Below are 21,489 nucleotides of genomic sequence, written 5' to 3'. Positions count from 1 at the left end.
GCTCTCCACTTCCCCTCCCTCCCACCCCCAGCATCCTCTCACTGCAATCCCAGAGAGGATTCTATGACATAAGAGGGCACAGGGAAGGCTGGGTTGAGCCAAAAGAGTGCTGTAGGGACTTCAGATTCTGTACAACCTGTGTGACAGAGCTCCTGTCAGCCTTTTAGCCATCAAGCCAGTTCTGGCTGGAGTCCACTGGAAAGCCCCCCACCTCAACCCCAGGTGGAGGATTCTGCTGGCCTGGGCACAGGGAGGGCTTGCCCAGCCCCAAGGGATTTACTTATATGAAAGGAGACTGTCCCCAAACAAAGCCAAAGTTCGCGTGATAATTTTCCAGAAAGCCGTACTGTTTCTAAGACTCCATCTGCTTTGTATTTCCCTGTTGGACTGAAGTGCTGTGTTCCCGAAGCCCTAAAAAGGAAAAGAAGATGCGTGAGTCTCTGCTCGCAGAGAAGACATGCCCTAGAGCCAGGGTGAAACCACACAGCCACTCAGGGAGGACAAACAGAAAGGTGGCCCAGAGGAAAGAAGGGAGCCAAGTGCCGCTTTCGCCGCTTTGAAGTCACCCACGAAGCTGGTCCAGAGAACTCCACTAACAGGCGGGAGTGGGGGGCGAGGGGGTTGATATAGAGTGGAAAAAAAGGACAGCTGAAGGAGAGCCTGGGATAACCAAACCCAGATCCTGGCAGCCAAAAGTCTGCCTCTCACCCACTGACGAGCATATTTCCAGACAGGAATGCTCACTTGCCCGTGGTTTTTGGGGACCTGAGGAAGTCCAGCCTCTTTTGGAGGTCATCTGTTTACACAGCCTCTGTACGTGGAGCCAAAAGCGGCATGGACTGGAAGTGGCATTTGGGTTTGGAGCCACTATGACACGAGCCTGCTGGGCAGCCTTGGACTGCCCCTCTCTGGGCTTGTTTCTTAATCTGTAAAGTGAGGAGAAATTGAATTTTTCTCCATGCATATCCTAAGGGCCAGGGTTTGTAGGTTAATTGGAACAGGGGTACCAAGGACAAGCCCTCGATGAGAACAACAGTGGTGACGACGATAATCCCTAACACTGACCTGATGCTTAGTATGTGCCAGAACTTATCCTGGGCACTTCATCTGACTCTTTACCACTTATTTATATGAACAAATGATTAAACTGATCAATGATACTACAATTTATTATATATCATTTATACTGACTCAATTCAATTCTCACAATCACTCCATTAAGCAATCATTGCTATCACCTCTATTTCCCAGATGAGTAAACAAGTTAGGCACAGAGAAGTCAAGTCAATTCATCAAGGTCACACAGCCCATAAGCAACAGCACTGGGAGTCAGCCTTTAGAGTCTCTTAAGCGCTGTGCTCTCCTGACCACTGTGCCCTAGCGGGCTGACCCCCTTGTCTAAAGCTTAGCCACACAGCTGGAATGAAGTGAGGCTTCCACTCTCAAGGGTCAGGCTGAGGAATCGGCAGACCATCTCTGTGGATTATGGGGGTGGGGTCCTCCATTAGCAGGACAGGCAGGGAGAAGACTGCGCTGGCTCCACCACCGCCATCTCACTTCTCTGAGTCTCCTCATCTGAACACGGGCCCGAGAGACACAGCAAATGGGAGCGTACTTTGGGGACTGGCTCGGCCTAGAGGCTGTTTTCCAGGGTCTTCAGATCAGAGAAATACAGAGGGGAACAGGCTGCCAGGGCCCAGGGGTCTTCCCTGGTGGGTTACAGCCCCCAGCGCTCCCTAGTGATGGGGTCCCTGGATCTGACACCTTCTCAACTGGGGCCATGTGGAGGGCTGGCCCTCTCCCAGGGCAGGGCTGCCCAGCACATCAGGGCAACTCTCTGGGCTCCCCCTGACCTGGAGCACAGGGCAGGGGTCTAGGAGGACACAGACACAGTCCTTCACCCCAGACCGCCTGCATGAGAAGACGATTTCCCCAATGACGAGAAGGCACACAGCCAGCTCGCCTGCAGCCCAGCCCGCCCGAGGTAGGAGAGTAGCAACACAGCCCTGGGAAGCACTTACAGTGTGACCACGGCTCTCTCGCGGCCGCCAGCCCTCCACACAATGTCTGCAATGGCCAAGGCCAGGCAATGGGTCCTGCGAGCGTTTGAAGGCTGCAGCCTGAGGACAGAAAGGGAAACGAGCTTAGGCCTGTAGTGGCAGAAATTAGAGACAACACAGCCGTGAGGCAGAGGGCCTGTCCTTTTTCCTCTGCCACCCAGAGGACTCAGACAGAACCTGGGACTGGGGCCTCCGCAGATGAGGACCAAGAAAAGAGCCGAGAGGAAGGGGGCCCCAGCAGGGCTGGAGAAGGAGCAGGCTGAGAAAATCACCCACGGGAGCAAAGGGGCTTCTGGAGACTTGGCAGGGCCCAGAGGTGCGTGCAAGAAAAGCCTGCGAGTTCTGACACAGCCTGGGAGACTGGGCCCAGAACTGCTGCCACCCCACACAGAGGCACGCCCTGACCACCCCAGCTGGGCCAGTCCTGACACCCGGGCCCCGGAGACAGCGGCTCATGCAAGCAAAGAGGTGCCCTGTGCTCCTCCAGCTGATAGGGGATGAGACCCAAAGTGTGGACAGGAAGTGGCCTGACTTGCTAATTACTTAGACATGGGGTGTGGAGACGTGGGAAAGGGAGGATTCATGATGACTGCAGGGTTTGGGGTGAGTGTATGGTGGAGCTGAAATGTGGGCACAGGGCGGGGAGTGGGGTGACAGGAGATGCATGCGGGACCTCCCCCCGAGGGACCCCCATGCCCACCCCCCCATCCAGGTGAAGCTGTCACTCTAAAGCCCAGGAGAGCAGCTTGGGCTGAGTAGAGGTTTATGGACCACCAGCCTGTGAGGTGTCCTGGGCACTCTGAGTGGCTATGATTTCCCAGAGAGAGGATGAACCAGGCAGAGGCGGGGCCAAGGCTGGAGCCTGGTGGAACTCCAGTATATGAGAGAGGCAGGGAGGGAGGCAGGAAGGGCAGATCTCAGAGAGGGGCCAGTACTATCTTAGGACCAAAAGGGTTTAAGAAGGACAGGTACTCAGTGGTGTCAACAATGGCAGAGAGATCTCTGGTGGTGCTGGTGGTAAAGAACCCACCTGCCAATGCAGGAGACATGAGAGATGTGGGTTCGATCCCTGGGTTGGGAAGATCCCTTGGAGAAGGAAATGGCAACCCACTCCAGTATTCTTGCCTGGAGAATCCCATAGACATAGAAGCCTGGTGGGCTACCGTCTATAGCGTCGTAAAGAGTTGTACGTGACTGAAGTCACTTACACACACACAAGAGGCCCCTAGTGCATGAAGTCAATAAGGGAGAAGGAGCAGCAGTCAAATACAGACGCTCTTTCTGTCTCCAGGGCTCCACAGAACTGTGCTTCTTGCCCAGCCCTGGATCCTGGGCTAAATTCCTACAGAGGCAGGCTGAGTGTCTGAGTGTTCTGCTACTGAAGGAACAAAAGGGGCTTGATGCCGGGGCTCCCAGGAGTACGGAGGGAGTTCCCATGTGTTCAGTTACCAAGTACCCTAAGCTCCAGGCTGAGCTGTTGGGAGGAAACTGCTGTTTGTACTTCCTCCCCAGGGTAGGAAAGGAGAACCTGGAGACCAGGACGCAGGTCACCATGGGGGGCAGCACATGTTCACAACCTAGAACCTGGCACATGGAGCCGGCCGTCTGCACCTAGGCTGTTGTGGTGCCGTGTCTTTAAAGTGGGAGGCAACGTGACATAGGGTTCCTCCATGTCCCACTTCCTAAACTGGCCGTGGCAGTCGTACCTCCTGCATCGTGTTGGGCGATTTACATGAGATGATGTGCGTCAGGTCCACGGCCAGTGCCTGGAGTGTGGAGGATGCTTCGTTAAATGGTACCTTTTGATTGTTGTCTTTATGGAAGTGTCCCCACTTGACATTTGGCTGTGGCCAAAGAGTTGACAGGACGGAGAGCCCCCGACATCTGGTGTGAAAGTGACGACAAGCCACCGACACCAGGCAATCTTTCAACGAGACAAGCGAGCGCTCAACCACTTGGGAAATGAGACTCAGAGTGCCTGGGGTGTCTGCAGCCTCAGGAAGCCTGCCTGCTCCTCTGGAAACAGTTACCCCGCCATCAGCACCCGACACTTGGGAAGCACTGGCTGCGGGCCACTGTCAACTATGGAAACAAAGGTGAGGAAACATCGCTCTGGGACTCAGGAGCGACCGCCAAGGACCGTGGAGGGCCGGGAACACCGGGCTTGTCAGACAAAGGGGAAAGGGCTGGACGTTCATCTCTTTGGAATCAGAGCCCATGGATGTGGCCTCCATCATCCCCACAGCTCCTGTTTCTGGCCCTGCCCCCATCCAGGTGACAGTCAGTCCCAGCAGTCCCAGCTCCTGAGCACCCACGCTCACCCCTTCCTGCCCCTGCTCCTCAGCCGAGCTGGCCCGCACTGCTGCTCTGCCTTGCCCTCCCTCCAACCCTCACTGAACACACTCACTGCAGGTTCCTCCTGCAGCACAGGTGTGACCAGGGGACCCCCGGCCATCCCGCACACACACCACACACACACCTAAATCCTGCAACATGAGCAAGAGTGCTGCAAAGTTATGCCCAGATTGTATACTCTGCCTAGAGCGTCTATGCTGGAAAACCCCCAAACGGAGCTACTGGGTCAGCTTCCAAACATTCACTCACACTAACGCTGAAGCAGGTAACCCTTCATTGAGAGCTTCTCAGGGTGGCCACAAATAAGACTTTAAAAACCAGCATATATTATAAGTACTCATCATGTTAGAAGCTGTTAGGAGCACTTCATACGTATTACTGCATGAATCATCAAAGCCACCCTATGAAGGAGATACTATTATTGTCCCCTTTTACAATGGGGAAACTGAGGCACAGAGCCTAAATGATTTACCTAAGGTTACTCCTTGGAAGAAAAGTTATGACCAACCTAGATAGCATATTGAAAAGCAGAGACATTACATTGCCTACAAAGGTCGGTCTAGTCAAGGCCACGGTTTTTCCAGTAATCATGTATGGATGTGAGGGTTGGACTGTGAAGAAAGCTGAGCGCCGAAAAATTGATGCTTTTGAACTGTGGTGTTGGAGAAGCCTCTTGAGAGTCCCTTGGACTGCAAGGAGATCCAACCAGTCCATTCTAAAGGAGATCAGTCCTGGGTGTTCTTTGGAAGGAATGATGCTAAAGCTGAAACTCCAGTACTTTGGCCACCTCATGAGAAGAGTTGACTCATTGGAAAAGACTCTGATGCTGGGAGGGATTGGGGGCAGGAGGATAAGGGGACGACAGAGGATGAGATGGCTGGATGGCATCACGGACTCGATGGACATGAGTTTGGGTAAACTCCGGGAGTTGGTGATGGACAGGGAGGCCTGGCGTGCTGCAATTCATGGGGTCGCAAAGAGTCGGACACGACTGAGCGACTGAACTGAACTGAACTGAAGGTCACACAGTTAGTAAAAACTGGACAAAGTGAAACGACAGTGAGGGAAGCAGGAGAGGATGGGAGGTGGAATCCGCCGTTTGGAGCCCCCGGCATCGGGCACAGCATCCCTCTGCCTCTGAGCCTGTCTCTCCTGTGCCTGCATTGCCATCAAGAGACCTGGCTCCTGGGAGGGGCCTATCTTCCTGGTCTCACAGGCTTTAGTTACAGACCCCCTGAATGTCCATGTTTCTGCACAAAGTCTTGGTTCTTTCCGTTGGCTTCCATTTAGCCTCTCCATCCTTCCCTGGGCCTCCTCTGGCTCTTTCTTTTGAGACAAGCTTTCCAAAAGATGGCAGCATGGGGGCAAGTGCAGTGGTGGGGACTGCATTCCATTCCTGGCTCACTTGGGGAAGCCCCCTGCCCTCGCTGGCCTTCACCTCCCCACCCAGAAATGCAGACACCGGACCAGATGTCCCGAGCATCCTCCCAGCCTTGCCCTGTGCCATGTAACCAGCCGCAGGGTGTCCAGGGCTGTGGTGGGTGCAGATGACCAGAGGAAGTGGGGAGGTGCTGTGGTGAATCACTGGGCCTCCGCCTTCCCCGGGGGAACTCAGTCTCTGCCTTCACCTTGTTGGCAAGGCTGGGGCTGAACTGCCTTCTTCCAACCCCGACCACGAACCCAGCACCTGGCAGGGCTCCTAAACCAAAAGAAGTTTCTTTGCTGCTGCTCAGTCACTCAGTCGTGTCCGACTCTTGTGCGACCCTATGGACTGTAGCCCACCAGGCTTCTCTGTCCATGGGATTTTCTAGGCAAGAGTACTAGAGTGGGTTGCCATGCCCTCCTCCAGGGGATCTTCCCAACCCAGGGATTGAACCCAGGGTTTCTTGCATTGCAGGCAGATTCCTTACTGCTAAGCCACCAGGGAAGTTTCTTTAAAAGAGTCTAATTCCTCGCAGGAGAAGTGCAGGATTTGTCTAGGGATGGCAATGGGGGTCAGGGAGGAATACGTCCTCAGTTTGGCTTAATTATCCAGGTCTATCAGATTAAAAAGATGGTTCTCCCACCCTCATTAACTCAAAGCAGGCTCGCTTGTCCACTCTGACATGCCCGCCAGTCTGAGCCTACAGAAGAATCAGAGGAAAGCTGGCAAGCAACTGCAGGTCTTTCTTCCCCCTTTCAGGGTTACATGCTGCCAGCGCAGGCCTGGGGACCACTGGATCTGGAATCTGAGCCTGGCTCCACTGGAATCTGAGCCTGGCTCCACTGACTGTCTGGAGGGGCCTTGGACAAGCGCCCCTCCTTCTCTGGGCCTCAACTTCCCCAGTTGAGAAGGGAAGTGGAGGCAGAAGGACAGCTCCCTAGCCCATGGTATGTCCCAGGCCTTCAGGGGAACGAGGCTCACCATTGCTTCCCACGAGCTGAGCCGGCCGGCACGGCCCCTCCTGGAATGGAAAAACACCAAGTCCTGCCGTCCGGCTCCATCCTCCCCGATTGAGCAGAGGCCGGCTGCCGGCCTGATGGAATGAGTCTTAATGAAGGCAGACAGTCCCGCAGAAAAAACATGACTGCTGCCAAGAAGCCTTTACTTCAGCATGATTTCCCTGGAGGGTGCAGTCACATCCTTGTGCGGCTTTCACAGAACCGTTTCCCCATCATTTGCTGGGGAGGCAGCGAGCAGGGGGGCATCCCCACCAGACCTGCAGACCCAGTGCAGGAAGGCCCACCAACCTCGGTCCAAGAGACCCCCAAGGGCCCAGCGTGGCAGCTGCGGATGCTGTCCCTGTCCCTGTGTGACATGAGGGCCTCTGCGGTGTTCCTAGAGGGAACAGAGGAGCTTGCCTGCTTTTTTTTTTTTTTTTTTTTTTAAGCGGATCATTTCTGAAATCTCGGATTTCAGAGTCAAAAGGGAGGACTGAAGTTTCAAACCCAGCTCAGTGCACACAGCTCATGCAGCAACATCAATAACCCAATCAATGTCGAGATCATACAAATGAATCCATGCAGCCAGAGGTGCTGGGGCTGCGAGAGGTTCCTGCAGGACGTCTAATGTCACGCTTTCCTCACGTGAGGCAGCAGATCCCTAGGAGTTCACTGGACTCTTCTGCATTTTTTTTTCCAAATTAGGAAAAAAGGGGAGGTTCTGCCCAGAAGCCCTTTGTGAACTACAGCACCTACAGAGCCATACCTTCATCACTGAGTCTGTCTGGGGCCCAGCCCTCGGGTGTTTTAAGCCCATGACACTTGGCCTCCTGGCGCCAGCCCCTTCCTGGCCTCTCTGGCTGTCCTGGTACTCTGCGTCTCCTGCGGGGCACAGCATGGTGTGACACAGGGTGTCACGTCCCAAGCTTGGCTCTACCTTGGAGGCCAGGTGTGAACCTGGGCCAGCATCTTTCTGTCTCTGAGCCTCAGTTTCCCTGTATATACCTTAGTAGGTGATTCCCAGGTCCCACCCACTTGCACAGCCCTTCATTTATGAAGGACTAGGTTGCATTTCCTTACTAAGTCAGACTTGGGCAGGACAGAGATTCCCAAATGGAGAAAGTGAAACCTTGCTGGCCCACGGGCTGTGATCCAGGTCTCTGGCCAGTCTAGTACTCTCTTTAGCAGCCCCCATCCTGAAACAGGCTAACCTGTTTCAGTGCCCAGAGCTGAGCACTGCCCCAGCCTCAGCACAGGCACTGACAGGGTGCACCAACACCCACTTGGCACGGACAACTTTCTATGGCCTCTGATCTGGAAGGCCTCACTTCTGCAAGCAAACCCTGACTTTCACCCTTCCATCCCTCTGCTGCCAGCCTCAGCCCCCAGCCCTGCACTCCCCTGGCCTTTGCCTGACCTAAGTCCTAGCCTGAACCCAGGAGGACTCTCCTCTGATCCTCAATCGCCTTCCAGCCCCAAGGCAGGTTCATGCCTCAGCAAAGTCAGGCCCACTGCATGGCAGTAGGAGGAGGAGACACGGGAGGAAGATGTAGAGGCAGCTGGTGTCCCTTGCCCACAACCTGTCACCACTGGGACCTCCCCGAGCTGGTGCCCCATAGAGCCACATTTTCCTGAGTCCCTTCAGGCACTTGCAGCGGCTCTGGTTAGACAAGGGAGCCTGGGTCACTAGGCCAAGGTCTCTGTCCCTCCCTCTAGGCTGGTCATGAAGAACACCCACTCTTGGGTCTACTTGGCCATCAAGGCGAGCAGGAAGGGAGCCCACTCTGCTAGGCCTGCGGGGAGAGCAGCTCTCAGTACAGGGCCCCAGGCAACAGGGAAGGGACTTACCAGGAGCACCTCAGTTGTGGGGCTCCAAAAAAAGGTGAATCACTCTTCTGTAGCATGAATCCCTCCATGCCTCCTGGGGGAGGGGACCCTGTCTGGCCAGCCGGCCGAGCTCTCCTGGCCAATCTGCACAGGCCTCCTTCAGCCTGGCCAGGCCTCCATCCCCCAGAGCGGGGTTCCCTCCCACTAGGCACACCCCATACATAAACCCCAGCAGCCAGCAGCTCCTTCCGACCTCCTCCCGCTATGCACCACCAGCTGGCCCTGAAGGGCCTTCAGTCAAGGCTGGCCCCAACTCCTCTCTCAGCTGGTACGTGTTTCTTTCCACCCAGAGCCTGTCTTGGGCCTCTAGCCGGAATGGCTTTCTGCCTCCCAAACCCTGGCTTCCCTCTCGGGTGTGGAAGGAAAGCAGAACTCCTCCCCAAGGACATGCCTGGGGATCCAGAGGCTGTCACAGCCCCTCAGTGGGGCTGTAATGTGGGAGACGAGAAACCAAGTCTGCCATGCGCACACACAGCCCTTCGGGGAACCAACTTCCTAACTGTTGGGAAATGATCCACAACTTCCCCTGAGAAGCCCAAAGTCCAAGTTCAAAAGCAGCTCTGAAGGGGATGGGGCTGAAATGAATTATAAAACATCTCCCACAATGGCCAAAGCCAAGGTTTGACCTGAGCAGGCTGCTGGGCCCTGAGGGCCCTCTGGCAGCCCAGCCTTTACCCACCCACCAGCCCGGGGCCTCACCCTGCCCCTCTGCAACTCCGCCCTGGTCACCCCAGGCAACTCTCAGCTCCTCTCCCTGCCCTGGGGCCTCTGCACATGCTGTTCTCTTTACTGGAATACCATCCCCTCCCCTCCCAATCAGCCTGGATAATTAATGCATTTGTCCATGCCTTCATTCAGTAAAAATTCTGAGGGCCTCTTCTGTGGACTAGGTCTGGGGCTGGATGCCAGGAACGAGCTATGGATCAGGAAGTCCAAGAAGACTCCTGTTCTCAGGGGTCTTGAGTTCCGGGGTGCAGGCGATGGGCAGGTGATGACTTGGATAAAAAGGGCATCTCGTGGTAGGGGGCCTGCAGGCAGCATCTGGGGAGCTCGGGGAAGGCCGCCCTGAGTCACAACTTCTGCACAGTGAGGAGCCGGGGAGGAGTCTGAGGGATTTGCTGGGAAAGGAGAAACCAAGCGAGGAACAAGTTCATGCAAGGACGTGTGTGAAGCCCATTGGGAGTCCTGCTCACAATCCAGATCTCAGTAAGATTAAAGTGCCATGCGTCTCCAGCAAGCACCACCCCCCAACCCTCTTCACGCCCAGGTGGGCCCTGAGCACCTGGCCTGTCCCGCGACCTCCCACTCGTCTTGGCTCTTGTATTCAGGTGTAGGTCCCATGAGGGCAAGTCCACAGTTACCATGCTGGCCCCGCACCCCCTCCAAATGCCTACTAAGTCCTCTCTGTGTGTTTCTCTCCTGTGCAAGGAGGGAAAGGGGACAAGGGGTGCATATGTGCTCGGAGAAGGTCCCTGTACCCTTTGAGAGCGGGCAGCCAGAGGCCCCTCACTCAGCCAGTCCCACCCAGCCAGTCGGGATCATCCGGGACCATCACGCACTACATGGGCCTCTCCCGACCACAGCATGGGTACCACTTCACTGGACTGGACCCCAGAGCAGGCAGAGGGGAGAAGAACAGGACAAAGTCCGACCTTGCTGTGGAAATGCTATGTCACTGGGCTTCTGCTGACAGACACGCTATGCCTCTGGATGGCATCTTTCAGCTTGAAATCAAACACCTTGATTATTACTTCGTAAAGTAATTAGACAAATCATCTTATTGGACAAATTATAAAATTCCAAGCATGAAAAGATACCTTCACTTGGACCCTGTCTAAGGCCACATCCTTTAGGCTGGCAAAACATGTTTCATTTGTACCAAGCTTGACAGGGTACCTGGAGAACTAGTATCTTTCCCAGTAAACCGAACATGAATAAATGAGGGGTATGGGCCTTGTTGTCTTTGAAAAAAAAAAAGCTACCAAAATGCCTAGGTCAAGAGCGAGTCCCTTTAATTAGCGTTCAGGAACTGGCAGAACTAAACTGTGATTTTCAAATCTGGTTAATTACAACTTTGGAGAAGAGAATGGAAGTGTCTACTGGGTAGGATGCGTCCACGATGCTGGGAATATTTTCTTTCGTCATCTGGGGATGTGTTCATGGGTGTGTGATTTTGCAATAATTTATTAAACAGAACATACAGGAGTTGTGCACTTTCTTGAGTTGTGTACTCTTCTGTATGTATGTTGTGGTGGTGGTTTAGTTGTTAAGTCATGTCCAATTCTCGTGACCCCATGGACGATAGCCTGCCAGGCTTCTCTGACCATGGGATTTCCCAGGCAAGAATACTGGAATGGGTTGCCACTTCCTTCTCCAGTATATATGCTAGATTTCAACTGGAAAAAAAAAAAAGAACAAGTGCCAGAAGTTCTGTAACTCTGAGGGTTACTCAAAACAATTGGGAATGCAGTTATAGGTTGAGAGCTGCCTCTTCAAATTGGCCAAGCTGGTCTGCCCCTGGCCAGCCCCTCAATAATCCTTCTAACTGAGCACCGACCACAGGGTAGGATCAAGGTTTTCTCTCTGTCCCTCAACCTCACAGAGCACCCTGGAAAACAGAGAATGCATCTATTCCTCTCTATATCACTTGTGCCTGCACAGAATGTTCCAGAAACATGTGTTGAGAGAGTGAGCGTGAGAATGAGCTGTGTGCAGAAACTCAGCGTGTGAGGTGGAGAATGAATGGCCGAGGGTGGAAGCCATGTCCTGTGGGGCTGGTTGGACCATGTGTGGGGAGATGGCTGCTGGCAGAGATGGGCTAACAAGGGGAGGGAGGGGAGGCCTGGGCTCAGCGCAGGGGTCAGTGACCTGGGTGTGGACAGGATTCAGGCAGCTGCTGCTCCATTCCTGGGTTGGCGGGGCGTGGGGGGTGCTGGGGGGTGATGGGGGGGTGCAGTGAGGGTGGCCTGAGTTTCACTGCTGTTCCAGCTGCTGATTCTCATGTGGAACAGGACCTAAATAGCCTGCCCGCTCACAAGACACAAACACATGCAGGTCATTTAAACAGGCCCATGCTGGCCCTGCTAGCCAGCCTCCATTTCCCTTTCCAGAAGACGGGAAATATCAGGGAACAAACACACGTTTCCTTGCTTATTTGTTCTGGACAGTGAGGAGAAGCCTTGGGAAAAGAAGATATTGCCGGAATGAGCACTGACTTACCGAGCACAGTCAGCACTGCTATCTCCTTCAAACAGGAGTTTCTGCAGGACACAGCCCTGGACAGCCGCCAGGACCCCACAGGGACCACCCTGCAAGGAAGGACACGCTTGAGTGCCTGTGAGAACTGACCCAGGGCTCAGCCTTCTGTTCCTCCAGAACCAACCTCCGCCCACAGGTTATAGAACACGGGGAGCCCAGGCCCCTCAAACAGGGGTCTCTGTCATGGTGTCTACTTCCGTGAAGTGCCGACTCTCAGTCACAGGGAGAAGATGGCAAAGACCCTGGCACCCATTGCTAGAGGAATGTATGTGTGATGTGTGAATGTGAGGTGTGTGATGGGAGGAAAGCAACTCTTCACAACCCACCAGAGGCCATCGTCACAGATGTCCAGTCATCCAGAGACACGTTTCCATGTCCACAGGCTGAAGGTGTCAATTATCTACCCATCCTAAAGCCCTCCTCCTCCAGGAAGGCTTCCCTGACCACCTCAGCTAAACGCGATCCCCTTGGGCCACCTCCACTTGTGTGAGCAACATTGTCCCTGGCCCGTAGCCTGCCTCGGCACCCAGTAGGTGTGCCTCAGAGAGAGGGGGCTCCTTGAGGAGCTCAGCCCTGCAGCCATCAACAAGTACAAGGACTGTCAGAGCAGGGCCCACAGGTGCTCTTGAACTCAGGGTGCGAGAAAATGTGCCGACTTGCCCAAGGTAGGGACAGAAGCACTTCCTTGGGGCAGTGTGGGGCAGGGGGAGGCTCTTGGGGCTTGAGAAATGGAATCTGGATGAGATGCTGGATTTTATAGTATCTTCTGGCCCTGAAGATACACCTTTTGGGAAATGTATTTAAGCCACATTCAGATCCTGCCACAAGCTACTTACGTTTCCCTGCCTGTGTCCTCTCCTCCTCACTTCTCCTGGTTCTCACACCAGATACTTCTGCCCCCTTCTGCAGTTCCTAGGTATTCACAAGCCTCCCTTTGTTCAAGCTGCCACCTGTTTCCAGCATCCTTTCTCCAGCTCTCCAGTAAAATCACCACTCGAGGTACTCAGCTAAAGGACCCTCTCTGGTAACCCCAAGTAGACACAGGGGCCCCTACCCCATTCCCTCGCAGTGAGGATTCCCACATCACGCATCACTTATATTAGGGGTCATGTTCCCCGGGCCTGCTTTGCCAGCCACAGTGAAGTTTCTGTCCTGGGTGACAATGTCCCTGCTGGGCCCAGAGAAGGGTCCCGGGGGGGCCCTTAAAAACAACCTGCCTTGTTCTGCACAATGCCATATTTTAAGGATACTGAGTCATTAAAGGAAAAACTCTGAAGTTTCCACTCATCGCTGAAACAGCAAAAGCTGGAACCAAACAGAATGGTCTTTATGTCCTGTCAAAAGAAGAAAGAATTTTATTGGTTGTTTTAAAAGCAAACAACAACACACGGCTGGGTGTTTGCGTTCCCACAGGAGCTGGTCTTGAATTCTATCTAGCAGGGTAGTCTGTTTTCCAGCAGGGTCATCTACTCCCTTTTTGTTTTACAAACCCATTTTTATCATATTTGAGGAAAGAGAAAATTGACCCTGAGGGTCTTACCTCTGGAACATCTGTAAACCCAACCAGCCTGTGCTGATCCAAACCAAAATCCTTTTAGGTTCCTCAGACGTTCCTCGATACACAAAATTTTAGTCTTACATGGGACCTTGGGGATTTTTGACTGCACATTATAACTACCTACAGATCCGAACAATCCTGATGCTCAGACCCCATGCTGGACCAACTGAAGTGCAACCTCGGCGTCAGAGGCTGTGATCCTTAGTTGTAAATGAGTCCAGTGCACAGCCAAGTTTGAGAACCTCTAGCAAACTATGACCCACAGGCCAAATCCAACCCTCTACTTCCTTTGTAAATAGTGTTTTACTGAAACACAGCAATACCCGTGTGTTTACATATTATCTGTGTTTACTTTTAGATTACAATGGCAGAGTTGTGTGGTTGCGATCGAGAGCCAAAAATACAGGATCTAGCCCTCTATGGAAAAAGTTTGCCAACCCAACACCGGTACAACCCCTTCCTATATGTAAGAATCTCAACATCGCCAGAGAGTGGTGCCGGTGCCCCCCAAAACTTGAACACCCCAACCACCAAGTGAAGGGGTTCCCACTATCTCTCAAGGCAGCCCCTCCATTTTTTCGCAGCTCTATCTTCTTCAGACTTCTGGCTGACATCGCTCTCCCATCAAACCAAGCCCCACCCTCCAGAGCCCCAGAAAGCGCCAACACTTCCCCACTGACCAGCCCTCGGACGGCAAAGCGGAGCCTCTCCCCAGACGTCCCTCCCTATGCTGGCTGCCTCTCCTCTCTCTGTCGTGATTTTACACTCCAGAGGATCTGAGGGGCCAACGTGTGGATTCTGTCACTACATGCTCAGAGCCCCTTTCCAGGTCATATCTTTCCTACAGACTCATTTTCCCCTCTAAGGTCAGTTCTTTCTTCTCGTGCATGCATGCTCAACGGTGTCCAACTTTTATCGACCCCACACACCGTAGCCTGCCAGGTTCCTCTGTCCATGGGACTTCCCAGGCAAGAGTACTGGAGTGGGTTGCCATTTCCTTCTCCAAGGGATCTTCCTAACCCAGGGATCAAACCCACGTCTCTTACAACTTCTGCATTGGCAGGCAGATCCTTTACCAGCTGTGCCACTTGGGAAGCCCTTCTTTTCGTTAAGTACAGGGGAAAACTCTGTGACCGAGCACTTTCCCCCATGTCATCAAATGTGGGCTGACACCACATAGGAGAGAGGGGTGGCTAAATCAGGGCTTGGGTCCCCTTCTTGCACCAACTACAGTCATCCATGTATTTGGACTGAGTTTCCCGGGAGCCTAGAAACTATAGGAACTTGAGTTTTCTGGCTGAAGCCTATGTCTGTTCTCTCATCCACAGGATGACAGCTCTCATCTAGGCATAGTACAGTTGCCAGGTCACAGGGCTACGAGCCTGGAAACCTGGGTTCCACTTGCTGTGGGTGCCGTGTGCCCTGGGTTGTCCTTTCTCTGTGGGGGGTCTCAGTTCTTTCTGCTGTTTTTTGAGATGCTACTACTGGGTGGTCTTTAGGGGCCTCTGAGGGCCCCTCCCAAAATGATAGTACCCACTACAAAGAGTCATAGCCTGTGGCTATGTCTGTGGCTAAGGACAGCCAGAGCACTTACTCCCAGGCGTGGGAGTACTTAAGACCCCTTGCCTGACCCCCTCCCTGTGGTCTCAAAAGAAGGAAGGGAAAGAGAGGGGAGGGATGAAGAGGGACAAAACCTCTAGAAAAACCTTTGACTTTTCACCTGTGTGCTCAGCAAATACTTGCTAAGTAGGAAGAGAAGAGGGTCAGCTGTGTCCCCAGGAGTTTTATTTTCTCTTCCTGAATCCTGGCTGAAAAGCCAGTGGAGGACAGCAGGAGCCTCATTCCATCTTGCAGGAACTGCTGGCCACAGGGAAGGGTGAGGCCTTCTGGCAGTGGAGATGGAGAGGAGGACAGGACATCCCCGCAGAGGAGGCTGCTAAGGCCAGAAACCTGCTCCCAGAGTCCTGTGACTCTCAGGACATCCCTGCAGAGGGGGCTGCTAAGGCCAGGAACCGACTCCCTAAGTCCTGTGACTCTCAGGACATCCCTGCAGAGGAGGCTGCTAAGGCCAGGGACTGGCTCCCCAAGTCCTGTGAGCCTCAGGACATCCCCGCAGAGGAGGCTTCTAAGGCCAGAAACTCAGAGTCCTGTGACTTTCAGGACATCCCTGCAGAGGGGGCTGCTAAGGCCAGGAACCAACTCCCCAAGTCCTGTGACTCTCAGGACATCCCCGCAGAGGAGGCTGCTAAGGCCAGGGACCAGCTCCTGGAATCGACTCCAGGAGCCCACTAGCATGACCCTAGATGGCACTGAGACATTAGCCACACTCCCCTGTCCTCCCCTCACCGCTGCCCAGCCTGAGCAACGCTCAGGGGACCAGTGCAGGAGCAGAGTCGTGCCAATGAGGATGATTATTCTGTTCCCAGCTCAACTCTGGAGTTAGCGGGTGCAGACATGGTGAAGCAGCTCTGGGCCAAAAGAAAAGCTGGATCCTGGAATGTTTCAGTGAAGAGATGTTGTATCCTCACCTTTACTCTCGGAGAGGGAGTGGGAGCTGCCAGCACTAAGTCCCCATTTCCCTGACTCTCCGCTCATGTTTATCTCCACATCACATGCAAATTTCCATTTCAACAATAACTGGGAGATTATAACGAGATGAATGAAGGCAGAGAGAGGAAGATCATCTCCTCCCACCAACTCAAATCAAGACGCCTTCAAGTCACACCACACCAATTCACACCAGTTCAAATCAAGAAACACATCACCTCACACTTTGCAGTTGACACCTACCTTCGCCACCGAGAGGTCGATGGGCTTGGATACTACTTGCAGCTTGAGCACTGATGAGACTGGAGACAGGATGATTTCTTCCCTTACCAATTCATCTTCCACATCCTCTGAAAGAAAACCATGGCCATGTGAGCTCTTCGTTACGATGCACAGAGAACAGATTAGGAGGCCATTTAACACCCAGGACACTGATGAGTGCTGAGAGGGTTGGGATGAGAGGAGGGGTCCTCTACCATCCACCCACCTGTGGACCCTCTGGGGCTCCCAAGCCCCCATCAGAAAGGAGAAGGCAGACCAAGAGCCCTTGCTCCTTGTCACCCCATGCTGGTCCAAGGATACTGGCAGCTGGGACATGGCTCTCAGTCCACTAGAAGGCTCTGCTTGTGGACATTCAGAAACAAAGGCCTAGGCCTAAGCTGTTGACTCAGTCCCGGAAAAGCCTGGCCCAGATGTGATTCCTCCAAAAGGCGGACATGACCCACAGATCTGTCCCCCCGAGGATAAACATGAAAAGGGCAAAAGTAGGAAAGAAAGTGCTGCCCTTCCTGAGAGAATAATGACAGTTATAATAGATTATCACTATTGTGGTTTTCACTACCTATGTTTATCATCTAAGCACCACTCTCTCCTCAAGAGAGTAATTATCATCACACCCGTTTACAGATAAGGAAACTGAGATTGAGACAAGTTACGTCACTGACCTAAAGTCACCCAGGTGGAAAGTTACAGAGATAGAATATAAACCCAGGCCAGCTCCCAACAGCTCTGCCATCCTGCCAATCAGACCTCCATGGATCTCCAGCCAAAAGGGACACCAAGTCACATTCCAAATACAACCTCACAGCTGGAGTGATGGAGGCCCAGAGAAGGTCCCAGAGTGAGTGCTGGCAACACCAGCCTGTGCCTTTCCTGGCAGGCGAGGCTCCCTCTCGCCATTACGCCTGCTGTGGCACCACTTACCAGAACCCTCAGATGCGGGACCCACATGAAAACAGCCCAAGGCAGTGATGCTGGCAGAGCTCAGCAGGCTGGTCTCCAGAGAGCCTCTGGAGACTTCCTCCCACCCTTTTCCCAAGACTAAATGATTACTTAAAAAGCACACTACACTGTATAGACCTCAACATTATCTGCCATAAGCCTGTGTGCGTAGGACCATAGAAATGTCACGGTCCCTGCCGCGCATCTTCTGAGATACTGTTCAAAGGTCAACATCCCCAGGACACGTGCCTTACATCTTACTCTACAGCCTCCTTTTCTTCCCTGGAGGAGGACCAGGCACAGCATGAGGCCCACTCCTAGAGGCTCAGTCCACTGAAAAGGAGACAGATTCTACCTTTAGGCTGAAACAAAAGTTTCCAGTAAGTCTGGAATTTAAATGAGAAACTTTTTTAGTGAGGGTCTTAGAGAAAAGCCACCCTGTGACCATGGTCTTACAAAAACACCTGAAATAAAGACCAGATGTTCACACAGTAACATACACAGGTCTTGAAAGCATGCCACTGGATAGAAAAAGTAAGAAAAAAAATGCAATTTATAACACAACACAATTTACATCCAGTATAAACACATGCACGCAACTCTAAACATTTTTGCAAGAACACACACAAGCGAAAAGAAATCACTAAATACAAGAGGGTGGAGTGGTTGATAGTGAGGAGGGTCATGGGAGTGTGGGGTGGGGCTCAAATGAAATCAGGAAGGAAAAGTAAGAGGGCGGACAATGGGAAGCTTTGCAAAGATCAAAACTGAGAATGTTCATTAAGGTATGGAGATGTGTGATTAATTCAACCCTAGGCATCTGAGGCCCAGAAACAGAGCGGGAGAGGAACTGAGCGATTCCACCAAGCCTCAGCAATGCCTCAGCCCAGACTGCTTCTGGGAGGCCCAGAGAGGGCAGGATTTAAGCCTATTTGGAGGCTGCTGTTTAATCTGGGATGTCCCGAAGGGAACCGGGGCTGAAACGTGCTCTGCTCAAGCCCATGAACTAAGTCTAAGGATGGAGGCTGGGACCCATGGGAAGCTGACTGGGTGGAGCCCCCAGGAGAAGGCAGCCTCTCTCGGCCTCTGCCAGGAGGCGGTTGGCGCCTGCACAGAGAACTGGTTCAGGACAGTTAGGCAGGCGCAGATGTGGCGGGATCGCCACGCAGGGGAAAACAAAGCACTCTGGCGTGACATGTTGGCCAAGCAGACAAACCCAGCTGCAAATGCTGATGGTTTTCAGTTGCTATTTTTAAGGCCCAGTGTAAATGTCTGGTTGAAAAAAAGCCAGGGATTTTATATCCTATACCATTTAACTTACCCTTTGGAGGAAGAAAACATATACATAACCTTGGAAATACTTAATAGAGGCCTGTCTATCTCTTTTTCCAGGTCCCTACTCAGTAGTTCCCATTGACTATAAGATGTCTTCTGCTGGAAGCGCCCCAATGCCCCAGACTCAGGAATCTCAGCACTGAACCCCTCCAGGCTTCTATTTTGATTATAGAATCCATCTCCCCAGCCCTCCACCAGGGACCCAGGCCAAAACCTCAACCCTCTCCCACACAGCATGCTGCTCTACCCTCCAGGTTATCCTGCCCCCAGAATGCCTCATAAAGCTGCCCACCTCCCACATTTTCCCTCTCCACTTTTATAGCAATGTGTCATTATTTTTCTATTTGCTCATCAAGCACTTTACTGAAGACCCGTGATGTGCGACTGGGTATGTGGGACAGAAGAGGTCCAGAGATGATGAAAACATCATCCTTGCCTTCAAGGAGCTCACTAACTAAAGACGGAGACAGAGCCCTAAACATACAACATGAGGTCAGTGCTAAAATGGAGATTAGGGCAAAGGTTCTAAGAGCAGAGAGGAAGAGGCAAGTAATCCTGCCTACAGGGTCAGAAAAGCTTCACATAAATGGTAAATATTTGAGCAGGGTCTTGAAATACCCAGAGGATTTCCCCAGATAGGATAGGGGCCCAGTCACCTCTTTTCTAGACTATTCCAAGAGCCCCCCCACCAGTCTCCCAAAATCCAGGCTCTTACCCCTAAAACTCATCCTCCACCCACATCCAGAGACGGCCTCAAACATCATTTGTTTCACATCTCTACTTGATAAGATCTTGTCCATCCTTCAAAGCCCAGTCTAAATGATACTCCACTGTGGAACCCACCACAGACTTGGCTAAATCGCCTCCTGAAGCAGTGAAGAGCTGAAGGTCATTTACTTTGGTGTGGTTTTCAGAAAACACCTCTCTTCCTTCATCCTACCCAACCCCACCCTCCAGGAAAGCAAGACCACTTTTCATCACCTCCGTCCACGTTCAACAGTCCTGTTTGTGCCGGGGCATGTAAGAGCTAACCAAAGTGGTCAGAAGTGAACCCAAGAGAGGTGAACCGGGGTGAGGAAGGGAAGGCTGTCCCTCTAAACAACCTGCATTCCTTGTTTCTGATTCTCCCACCCCAAACTTCTCCACTCTCTCAGGGTAACTGGGTTCCATGAGAGGGCTCTGGACCTCTGATCTTTTATCTCAGTGTCCTTCTCTAAATCGTTAGCTGAGCCACCAGCAAAGAGAGGCTGGCCTCCCTCTGGAAAAGTACACACACTTCAAAGAGCTGGGTTCTGAGAGAATTGCTAAAAGCCTTCCTCCCAGCAGAAGCCCTCTGGGTTCTGAGGGCCGGGAACCGCTTCACTTTACATCCAGACAGGAGTGGCTTTCATTAGAAAACCTTAGAACGCTTTACAGAGAGGTTTCAGATGCCAGCGTTTTCTGGCTCCATGCTTCACTCTGCACAGCCGTGTGCCCAGTGAAATCTGCCCCTTCCTGGGTGGGCCAACGATCCCACCGGCCATCCCTGTGAGGAACGGTCACCTCTGAAGAAAACAAAGTAGAATAAACAAACCCCTGCTTCCATCACTCGGAGCCCAGTCCCTGCCTTTCAACTTCATCAAAGCAAACCGTCAGACAGCCTGTCTCACGCCAGTCACTTCTAAAGGGCAAGCTGCTTTCTTCCTTCATGTAAAAGGCAGTGCTTAAAAGGAGAGGAAAAGGATGTGAGTAGCTCCCAGCTCTTGCATGCCAAAATGGTCCAAAAGGTATCAATACATTGCCAGCTTCCAGGAGAACAGCAAAGGTCAATGGCACTCAAGCCTCGTCCTTTCATGTCTGGTCCTTGGTTGTCATCCTTTATTCTATTCCTGGCTTTTGCCAAGGCCTGCAAACATATTAGTCTTGGAGGGATACAGAATTCCAGAAAGAGGGAAAAACGTGGCTTCAAAGAGAAAGAGTGGATGGACAAGTTCCTGGCTAGATCCTACAGAGGAGGTACACAGATGCACACGCAGGTGGAAGGGCATGAGCTGACGCACCTCACGATTCGTGTTTTACACCTCAGTGAGGTGGTGAACCGTGAACTTCCAGATGTTCAAGCTGGTTTTAGAAAAGGCAGAGGAACCAGAGATCAAATTACCAACATCCGCTGGATCATCGAAAAAGCAAGAGAGTTCCAGAAAAACATTTATTTCTGCGTTATTGACTATGTCAAAGCCTTTGACTGTCTGGATCACTATACACTGTGGAAAATTCTGAAAGAGATGGGAATACCAGACCACCTGACCTGCCTCTTGAGAAACCGGTATGCAGGTCAGGAAGCAACAGTTAGAACTGGACATGGAAAAACAGACTGGTTCCAAATAGGAAAAGGAGTACATCAAGGCTGTATATTGTCACCCTGCTTATTTAACTTATATGCAGAGTACATCATGAGAAACGCTGGGCTGGAGGAAGCACAAGCTGGAATCAAGATTGCCAGGAGAAATATCAATAACCTCAGATATGCAGATGACACCACCCTTATGGCAGAAAGAGAAGAGGAACTAAAAAGGCTCTTGATGAAAGTGAAAGAGGAGAGTGGAAAAGTTGGCTTAAAGCTCAACATTCAGAAACCTAAGATCATGGCATCTGGTCCCATCACTTCATGGGAAATAGATGGGGAAACAGTGGAAACAGTGTCAGACTTTATTTTTTTGGGCTCCAAAATCACTGCAGATGGTGATTGCAGCCATGCAATTAAAAGACACTTACTCCTTGGAAGGAAAGTTATGACCAACCTAGATAGCATATTGAAAAGCAGAGACATTACTTTTCCAACAAAGGTCCGTCTAGTCAAGGCTATGG

General features: G+C 52.4%; 1 protein-coding gene across 3 annotated transcripts in view; it reads right to left on the bottom strand.

The window, feature by feature from the left end:
- The window catches only part of MINDY4 (MINDY lysine 48 deubiquitinase 4), a 120,145-nt gene that overhangs the window by 42,278 nt on the left and 56,378 nt on the right, over positions 1 to 21,489 (bottom strand). For all 3 annotated transcript variants that reach the window (XM_070369492.1, XM_005889141.2, XM_070369494.1), the window contains 5 exons: positions 16,330 to 16,436; positions 13,199 to 13,315; positions 11,943 to 12,031; positions 2,022 to 2,120; positions 348 to 411 (listed from right to left, as the gene is read on the bottom strand). In XM_070369492.1, the coding sequence (XP_070225593.1) occupies positions 348 to 411; positions 2,022 to 2,120; positions 11,943 to 12,031; positions 13,199 to 13,315; positions 16,330 to 16,436 (476 nt within the window). The remainder of the gene's footprint in view (positions 1 to 347; positions 412 to 2,021; positions 2,121 to 11,942; positions 12,032 to 13,198; positions 13,316 to 16,329; positions 16,437 to 21,489) is intronic.

This window comes from Bos mutus, chromosome 4 (genome assembly GCF_027580195.1).
Source record: "Bos mutus isolate GX-2022 chromosome 4, NWIPB_WYAK_1.1, whole genome shotgun sequence".
In the NCBI taxonomy this organism is placed as follows: Eukaryota; Metazoa; Chordata; class Mammalia; order Artiodactyla; family Bovidae; genus Bos; species Bos mutus.
The sequence above is the reverse complement of the archived record's forward strand: the minus strand, read 5'-3'. Positions and strand labels throughout refer to the sequence as shown.